The 10,000-nt window shown below is 44.4% G+C and overlaps 1 protein-coding gene across 1 annotated transcript in view; it reads left to right on the top strand.

Moving 5' to 3' along the window:
• LOC109884513 (glutamate receptor ionotropic, NMDA 2B-like) overlaps window positions 1-10,000 on the top strand; it is a 125,339-nt gene that overhangs the window by 87,682 nt on the left and 27,657 nt on the right. The window contains 4 exon segments of the mRNA XM_031832169.1: window positions 712-826; window positions 1,873-2,081; window positions 6,493-6,661; window positions 7,985-8,138. Of these exon segments, the coding sequence (XP_031688029.1) occupies window positions 712-826; window positions 1,873-2,081; window positions 6,493-6,661; window positions 7,985-8,138 (647 nt within the window).

Here is a 10,000-nt window from a genome sequence, read left to right as displayed (position 1 = left end):
CAGAAAATTGGCAAAAAGGGTAGAACCATGATTGGACTATTAGATGATTCATGTTTCTTTAGAATATTGTTGTCACAAAGCAATAGTTTCAACGTGCGTAAAGGCCCCGACGTAAATGAATCACCGATCACCTGAGATAAATACTAATGTTAAGAAATGACTTTGTCAAAGCAACAAAGCAATAGTTTCAACGTGCGTAAAGGCCCCGACGTAAATGAATCACCGATCACGTGAGATAAATACTAATGTTAAGAAATGACTTTGTCAAAGCAACAAAGCAACGAGGGCTTCATTATCACAGAGCTTGTTAAAAAGTCACAGGCGGGGCTATTGATTTCTCCTTGTGGTCTTCATTTAATAGAACAGCCTTTTAAAATTCAATATTGACCCACAGTTTCTACTTAAAATGTCAAAGGGAATCTTTTGTGGAACACCCGTGTTATTGAAGGTCTACCTTCTGATTTTAGTCAAATGTATGAATGTTACTGTAGTGTGAAACCAGAGTGTGTCATACAGTATATTAGAGTGTTTAGTGGGTAACACTTTACATCCAGTTACTCTTATTATAGCAGTAACAACATTGTGAGGTTTCTTGCCCATAGGTATCAGTCAAGTCATTGTTTTTGTTTGAGTTACGGACTGCAGCTTTAAGACATTCTTTAACCCGTGTTGTAATGGTGTAGTAACTATAGTAACATTGTTTCCTCGCAGGTATCTGATGAACGTGACGTTCGAGGGACGTAACCTGTCGTTCAGTGAGGATGGATACCAGATGCATCCCAAACTGGTCATCACCCTGCTAGACAAGCAGAGACGCTGGGACAAGGTGAGTATCACTCGTCTTCCTCTCCTTCTCTTTCTATGTCTCTCTCTCATTCTCTCCCTTTCTCTGGTTTCTTTCTTTGATTTCTCTCACACCCTTTTTCTTCCTCTCCCTCTCTCTCTTTCTTTGTCTTTGTCTTTGTCTTTCTCTCTCTCTCTCTCTCTCTGTTTATTTCACTTTCTCTTCCTTACTCTCTTTCTCTCTCCCTTTCTATCTCTTCCTTTCTCTTTCTTCTCTCTCTTTCTCTCTCTTTCTCTCTCTTTCTTTCTCTTTCTTCTTTCTCTTTCTCTTCCTCCTCTCTCTCTTTCTCTCTCTTTCTTTCTCTTTCTTCTCTCTCTTTCTCTCTCTTTATTTGTGTTTTATTTGTCCCTGATGATTTATGATTATGCAAACCACCCAATCATTCGTCCCCCCTCTCTCTCGTCCCTCCTCTCTTTCTTCCCTCCCCTCTCTCGTCCCTCCTCTCTTTCTTCCCTCCCCTCTCTCTTCCCTCCTCTCTTTCTTCCCTCCCCTCTCTCGTCCCTCCTCTCTTTCTTCCCTCCCCTCTCTCGTCCCTCCTCTCTTTCTTCCCTCCCCTCTCTCTTCCCTCCTCTCTTTCTTCCCTCCCTCTCTCTTCCCTCCTCTCTTTCTTCCCTCCCCTCTCTCTTCCCTCCTCTCTTTCTTCCCTCCCCTCTCTCTTCCCTCCTCTCTTTCTTCCCCCCTCTCTCTCTTCCCTCCTCTCTTTCTTCCCTCCCCTCTCTCGTCCCTCCTCTCTTTCTTCCCTCCCCTCTCTCGTCCCTCCTCTCTTTCTTCCCTCCCCTCTCTCTTCCCTCCCCTCTCTCTTCCCTCCTCTCTTTCTTCCCCCCTCTCTCTCTTCCCTCCTCTCTTTCTTCCCTCCCCTCTCTCTTCCCTCCTCTCTCTCTTCCCTCCCCTCTCTCTTCCCTCCTCTCTTTCTTCCCTCCCCTCTCTCTTCCCTCCCCTCTCTCTTCCCTCCCCTCTCTCTTCCCTCCCCTCTCTCTTCCCTCCTCTCTTTCTTCCCTCCCCTCTCTCTTCACTCCTCCCATCCCCAGGTGGGTAAGTGGGAGAACAGCTCCCTGTCCATGAAGTACCATGTGTGGCCCAGGTTCGAGCTGTTCTCCGATGGGGAGGCCCGGGAGGACGACCACCTGTCCATCGTGACGCTGGAGGAGGCTCCCTTTGTCATCGTGGAGGACGTGGACCCCCTCAGTGGCACCTGCATGAGGAACACAGTGCCATGCAGGAAACAGCTTAAAATACTGTAAGACAACTAGGATCCACCTTAACCAAATACACAACCCTATACTGTATTCCCTCTCTCCTATTGATCATATATTGAGTGCTGATGCCAAATTCAACTACAGCCGTTTATACCATTACCTCCTTCATGAAACAACTCAAAATACTGTGAAAACTATAGACCTATATCACAGGTGGCCGGTGGCACCTTAATTGGGGAGAACAGGATCATAGTCATGGCTGGAACGGAATCAATGCAATGGTTTCAAACACATCAAACACATGGTTTCCATGTGTTTGATACCATTCCATTCACTCAATTCCAGGCATTATTATGAGTCGTCCTCTCCTCAGCAGCCTCCTGTGATCAGTATTGAATATAGAAGTCAATGTTTAGGTTGTCATACCTGCAGCTCAAAATCCTATGAGAACCATAGACCAATATCTCTATTAAAAACAGAGCAATATCTCTATTAAAACAGAGCAATATCTCTATTAAAAACAGAGCAATATCTCTATTAAACAGAGCAATATCTCTATTAAAACAGAGCAATATCTCTATTAAAACAGACCAATATCTCTATGAAAACAGACCAATATCTCTAGTAAAAACAGAGCAATATCTCTATTAAAACAGAGCAATATCTCTATTAAAACAGAGCAATATCTCTATTAAAACAGAGCAATATCTCTATTAAAACAGAGCAATATCTCTATTAAAACAGAGCAATATCTCTATTAAAACAGAGCAATATCTCTATTAAAACAGAGCAATATCTCTATTAAAACAGACCAATATCTCTATGAAAACAGACCAATATCTCTAGTAAAAACAGACCAATATCTCTATTAAAAACAGACTAATATCTCTATTAAAACAGACCAATATCTCTATTAAAAACAGAGCAATATCTCTATTAAAAACAGAGCTCAAATTCTACTTTAAGGGCAGAAAATGTCTAGGACCTTCATGGCATCTATAAAATGGAAGCATCTGGTTTTAGGGGAAAAGCAGAAAAGAGGCAAAGCCTGAACCTGATGCTTCTGGTCTTCATCAACCCCGCTCAGGTGTTTTGGTCATTTAGTCTATCTCTCCATTTCATCCTCTCATCCTCTCTCAATCTATTTGTCTTCTGATAACCCCCATCCCTTCCCTCCCTCTTCCTATATCTGGACTATTTTACTTTTCTCGTCCACATTTTGTTCACGCTTCACTACACTTACCCTTCTTCAGTTTCTCCACTTCACCTTGCCCTCCCATAATGGATTCCCCTCATTGCCCTCCTTTTTCTCTCACTCCTTTTCTTTCACTCCATTTCTCTCTCTCTGCTGGCCTATCTAAATTCCCTGGAGCTCCTGCCTCTCATTCCTTTCCCTTTCCTCCTTTTATTATTGACATTTCATCCTCTTCTCACCTCTCCTGTCAACCTCACCATCACTGTTTATTTATTGTTTCTCCCCCTCTTCTGATCATCCTGTACCTGTCCCCCCATCTTCTGACCATCCTGTGCCTGTCCCCCTCTCACCTGACCATCCTGTACCTGTCCCCCCGTCTTCGGATCATCATGTACCTGTCCCCCTCTCTTCTGACCATCCTGTACCTGTCCCCCCGTCTTCTGATCATCCTGTACCTGTCCCCCTCTCTTCTGACCATCCTGTACTTGCTCTCCTCTCTTCTGATGATCCTGTACCTGTCCCGCTCTCTTCTGATCATCCTGCACCTGTCCCCCTTCTCTTCTGATCATCCTGTACCTGTCCCCCTCTCTTTTGACCATCCTGTACTTTCTCTCCTCTCTTCTGATCATCCTGTACCTGTCCCGCTCTCTTCTGATCATCCTGCACCTGTCCCCCTTCTCTTCTGATCATCCTGTACCTGTCCCCCTCTCTTCTGACCATCCTGTACTTGCTCTCCTCTCTTCTGATCATCCTGCACCTATCCCCCTTCTCTGCTGATCATCCTGTACCTGTCCCTCCTCTCTAATGATCATCCTGTACTTGTCCCCCTCTCTTCTGATCATCCTGTACCTGTCCCTCCTCTCTAATGATCATCCTGTACTTGTCCCCCCTCTCTTCTACCTCTCTTTGATTGGCCCCAATTATTTTTGCCCTTTGACCCACCTGGTCATTGATTTCTTCCTGTGTCCCATTATCCTCATGTTTCTCTTTCCTCTCTTTCTTTTGCTCTTCCTCTCACTCTTATCCTTCTATTTCTCTCTCTGTGTCTCACTCTATCTCTCTTTCTCTGTCGTTCTCCCTCTCCCTCCCTCTCTCTCTTATCCTCCTATTTCTCTCTCTGTGTCTCACTCTATCTCTCTTTCTCTGTCGTTCTCCCTCTCCCTCTCTCTCTCTCTTATCCTCCTATTTCTCTCTCTGTGTCTCACTCTATCTCTCTTTCTCTGTCGTTCTCCCTCTCCCTCTCTCTCTCTCTCTCTTATCCTCCTATTTCTCTCTCTGTGTCTCACTCTATCTCTCTTTCTCTGTCGTTCTCCCTCTCCCTCTCTCTCTCTCTTATCCTCCTATTTCTCTCTCTGTGTCTCACTCTATCTCTCTTTCTCTGTCGTTCTCCCTCCCTCTCCCTCTCCCTCTCTCTCTTATCCTTCTATTTCTCTCTCTGTGTCTCACTCTATCTCTCTTTCTCTGTCGTTCTCCCTCTCCCTCTCTCTCTCTCTTATCCTCCTATTTCTCTCTCTGTGTCTCACTCTATCTCTCTTTCTCTGTCGTTCTCCCTCTCCCTCTCTCTCTCTCTTATCCTCCTATTTCTCTCTCTGTGTCTCACTCTATCTCTCTTTCTCTGTCGTTCTCCCTCTCCCTCCCTCTCTCTCTTATGCTCCTATTTCTCTCTCTGTGTCTCACTCTATCTCTCTTTCTCTGTCGTTCTCCCTCTCCCTCTCTCTCTCTCTTATCCTCCTATTTCTCTCTCTGTGTCTCACTCTATCTCTCTTTCTCTGTCGTTCTCCCTCTCCCTCCCTCTCTCTCTTATGCTCCTATTTCTCTCTCTGTGTCTCACTCTATCTCTCTTTCTCTGTCGTTCTCCCTCTCCCTCCCTCTCTCTCTTATGCTCCTATTTCTCTCTCTGTGTCTCACTCTATCTCTCTTTCTCTGTCGTTCTCCCTCTCCCTCTCTCTCTCTCTTATCCTCCTATTTCTCTCTCTGTGTCTCACTCTATCTCTCTTTCTCTGTCGTTCTCCCTCTCTCTCTCTCTCTCTTATCCTCCTATTTCTCTCTCTGTGTCTCACTCTATCTCTCTTTCTCTGTCGTTCTCCCTCTCCCTCCCTCTCTCTCTTATGCTCCTATTTCTCTCTCTGTGTCTCACTCTATCTCTCTTTCTCTGTCGTTCTCCCTCTCCCTCTCTCTCTCTCTTATCCTCCTATTTCTCTCTCTGTGTCTCACTCTATCTCTCTTTCTCTGTCGTTCTCCCTCTCCCTCCCTCTCTCTCTTATGCTCCTATTTCTCTCTCTGTGTCTCACTCTATCTCTCTTTCTCTGTCGTTCTCCCTTTCCCTCTCTCTCTCTCTTATCCTCCTATTTCTCTCTCTGTGTCTCACTCTATCTCTCTTTCTCTGTCGTTCTCCCTCTCCCTCCCTCTCTCTCTTATGCTCCTATTTCTCTCTCTGTGTCTCACTCTATCTCTCTTTCTCTGTCGTTCTCCCTCTCCCTCTCTCTCTCTCTTATCCTCCTATTTCTCTCTCTGTGTCTCACTCTATCTCTCTTTCTCTGTCGTTCTCCCTCTCCCTCCCTCTCTCTCTTATGCTCCTATTTCTCTCTCTGTGTCTCACTCTATCTCTCTTTCTCTGTCGTTCTCCCTCTCCCTCTCTCTCTCTCTTATCCTCCTATTTCTCTCTCTGTGTCTCACTCTATCTCTCTTTCTCTGTCGTTCTCCCCCTCCCTCCCTCTCTCTCTTATGCTCCTATTTCTCTCTCTGTGTCTCACTCTATCTCTCTTTCTCTGTCGTTCTCCCTCTCCCTCTCTCTCTCTCTTATCCTCCTATTTCTCTCTCTGTGTCTCACTCTATCTCTCTTTCTCTGTCGTTCTCCCTCTCCCTCCCTCTCTCTCTTATGCTCCTATTTCTCTCTCTGTGTCTCACTCTATCTCTCTTTCTCTGTCGTTCTCCCTCTCCCCCTCTCTCTCTCTTATCCTCCTATTTCTCTCTCTGTGTCTCACTCTATCTCTCTTTCTCTGTCGTTCTCCCTCAGCCTCCCTCTCTCTCTTATGCTCCTATTTCTCCTATTTCTCCTATTTCCAAAGCAACTGAAAGAGATAATAAATAAAAGTGAATTAAACAATTAAAAAAATAACAGTAAACATTACACTCACAAAAGTTCAAAAATAATGAAGACATTTCAAATGTCATATTATGTCTATATGCAGTGTTGTAACTATGTGCAAATAGTTAAAGTACAAAAGGGAAAATGAATAAGAAAATCTCTCTCTCAGCAACCAGACAGTACCTGGCCAGTACACCAAGCGCTGCTGTAAAGGTTTCTGCATCGACATCCTGAAGAAGATCGCCAAGCAGGTCAAGTTCACCTATGACCTCTACCTGGTCACCAACGGAAAGCACGGCAAGAAGATCAACGGCACCTGGAATGGAATGGTCGGGGAGGTGGGAGTTTGTCCGTTCTTTCTCTCTGACTCTCTTTTGACGTTATGACTCTTATCTCCTTATTTCCAGATCTGGGTTCGATTAGTATTTGAAATGTGTTCAAATACTTTGACTGTTTGATTGATTGAGCCTGCCTGAAGTGCTAGGAGGGCGGGGTTTGCACGTGTGGGACTATTCTATTGCTTCTATCGTGCCAGACAAGCTCAATTGAGCGCAGCACAAAGGATTTTGACAGAAGATGAATACTATTTGAACCCAGCAGGTCTGATTTGACTGCCTCTATATCCTAGCCTGCGGGGGGCTTTGATCCGCTCATTTCAAGTCTGGGAGAGAAGAGGAGAGGAGGCTCTTCATCAGACTCAGAGAGGGAGAGTTAGCAGTGGGAAGAGCCTCGGGGAAAGCCCCTACCTCGCTGGCATTAATTCCCATATTAAATCACATAGCACGTGTTAGATACAGCACTGTACTGCATCCTCTATGAAAGGATGTCCAAGTTAAACGACCGGTGGGACGAAGAAACGTGTAGCCTTGCCTGACAACTGATCAATGTTGTGTTTGTATATCAGGGACAGAGATGCTGAGGAATGGATTCATCTGGCATTATAAAACCTTTGACTGGATTCTGTAGTAAAACGACAGGGACACGTGTCAACGTAGGCACACCCGGCTTATGCAAATGCACAGGCATGCCTGTTCTCATCATCCAAGTACGCGGCTAATGATTTCATTTAGATAGGAGAGAAGGAGGGAGCCAAAGATAAATGAGAGAGAGAAATGGGCACAAACAAATGAAAAACATCAGGAGGAGGAGTGAGAGAAGAGGGAGAGAGCAGAGGGGAGGGAATAATTCATGCTCACTCTGCTATGTGTTTACCCCGTGTGGCCCAATTTTATACACTGCCCAAGGCCTCAGGTATTAACAGCTAAATATACCTGTAGAGACTCAGAGAAGGGAGGGAGTGGAATGAGTGAGTGAGTGAGTGAGTGGAGGGAGGGAGGGATTAGGATATAGGGGAGAGAGCAGGGGAGGGAAAGGTTCGTGGCAAGAACAGAGCTCTTTCCAGTTGTAGTAGTGATTCACTATACAGTGTAGTAACCCAGTTTCCTTCTCCTTCATTATTTTTTCACAGTCATGTTTCGTATCAGATCTAAAATGGCAGTGTATTTGAAGGGAAAAGGTGACCTCTCATTGATATTACGTAGTCTACAGTTGTAGTATAAAGTAGTAACCCAGTTTCCTGCTCCTTCGCCGTTTCTCTCGGTCCTGTTTTGTATCAGATCCAAAATGACCTCCCGTTGACCCTGTCTCTCTCATTGACTCAGGTGGAGCAGAAGAAGGCCCACATGGCCGTGGGGTCGCTCACCATCAACGCGGAGAGGTCCGAGGTCATTGACTTCTCCGTGCCCTTCATCGAGACGGGGATCAGTGTCCTGGTCTCCCGTAGCAACGGCACTGTCTCCCCCTCCGCCTTCCTTGGTGAGAATCAGAGTACCACTGGCACCTGGTGTTGATGGAGATGCTTCACATCCATATGTCGTGACTTGACTTTAACATTATTCTGAAGACTGTTATTTATCTAATTAGCTAACTATGTTTAATTGTTACCCAATTAAATTATTCATGTAACAATTAACTCATTAGGGTCTGGGGCACCATGAGAACGGTTCTTTAAAGAGTTATCACATCACCTATCACATCTATAAACAGTCAATTTATTAATCATAACCTTGTATTATATCATCATTTTGAACAGTCGTAACCTCCTTGCATCTGCAAATACCCAAGCCTTACTTATGATTCAGTATTACACAAATTGGTTTCATTATTTATTTTTTAACTAATTAATTGGGAACACATGATAAAAATACACACTCTGCACCAGCATTTGCCTGGAAACTGAAATACACTAATACACTGAAAACAGATCCCTAGCGGAATGACAACGACATGGATGTCTGTTAAAGAAGAGATGGAGAGAGAGAGGGACAGAGACACTTAACATTGGTACATTCAGAAACTACTCTCACCTACAGTAATCATATACTTTGCACACGAACCACTGCCCGTTTTGAGTAAGAAATCATGAATGTATTCATGTGAAATGCCTAGGTTCGCCAGGGATCTCTCGGTGAACAGGGCAATCTTTGAAAGGGGGTTTGGGCCTTTTCACGGCACGCTTGTAAGGCTCTGCTTGTCCAAAATGGTTCCAAGAAGTCTTCTACTGTTGTCCTTCTTCGTAGTTGTCCGGTATCCGGTGACTTGTCGTATTGTCCTGAACAGAACTACAGAGTTGAATTTTCCTTCCCATTCACTCTTAAAGATGCTTCTTTGAAGAAAGGCTAGCTGCCGTATCAATGGTTTCGCAGTGGGGTGATGAGAGTAGTGTAATACGATGGTTTGAGTAACAGGATGGTCCTACTTAACTTTACTTAGGACAGCTAATCAGTCGTACCAGTGATTGTCCGGGAGGTGAGTTTATCGTCTCCACCTCGTGTTGAGTTTCAAAGTTCAAACCACTTCTAAACGTGCATCTGCAGCTTCACGCTTTTCTGGTCTAATGTGTTTTTGCTTAACCCATCATTTATAACTTTTGCTCGAAAGGGGCGGCTCCGGCTGGCTAACATTCTCCCTGACCTCACTTTGGGGTGGAAACTACTAATGGTGCAAAGTTATGGAAAACAATTATCTCTTATAGCTTCTCACATCACATCCCTCTCTTAACAATTTTTCATATTACATGCACAAGGCATAGTATGGAAACTTCATATATATAGTGGGTATACTTTCCAAGTTACAATATTTCCTTTATAACATTTTTAATGACATCACAAAATAACAAACAAAATAACATTAGTGTTCTGTAGATCGCCTCTGATGATTCCCCACGTTTTGCATTGGAAATATTGTTCCAGTATTCGCTTTTGAACGTGTTAGAGTTTCGGCGGGAAAAAGGTATGTTGAGACAAAGCACGTTTCTTTGGTGAATTTGGAAAGCACAGGCCTGGATCTTCTCTCTTGATTTACAACAGGATGTGAGTTGTTAATCCCCACTAGTTATTTCCTTCCCCCTCCACGGGTGACAGGGGGTTTGATTGAAGTTATTCATTGCCAACCTGATCGGACCGATTTGGATTCTCCTGGACAGTCATGACACACACACTCAGTAGGCTACATAACCACACACACAGACATGGTAAATAAGCACACACACACACATGGTAAATAACCACACACACAGACATGGTAAATAAGCACACACACACATGGTAAATAACCACACACACAGACATGGTAAATAACCACACACACACTCACAGACACAGACATGGTAAATAAGC

Source organism: Oncorhynchus kisutch, linkage group LG1 (assembly GCF_002021735.2).
Source record: "Oncorhynchus kisutch isolate 150728-3 linkage group LG1, Okis_V2, whole genome shotgun sequence".
Classification (NCBI taxonomy): Eukaryota; Metazoa; Chordata; class Actinopteri; order Salmoniformes; family Salmonidae; genus Oncorhynchus; species Oncorhynchus kisutch.
Note: the sequence above shows the minus strand (reverse complement) of the source record. Positions and strands in the feature narration are given on the sequence as shown.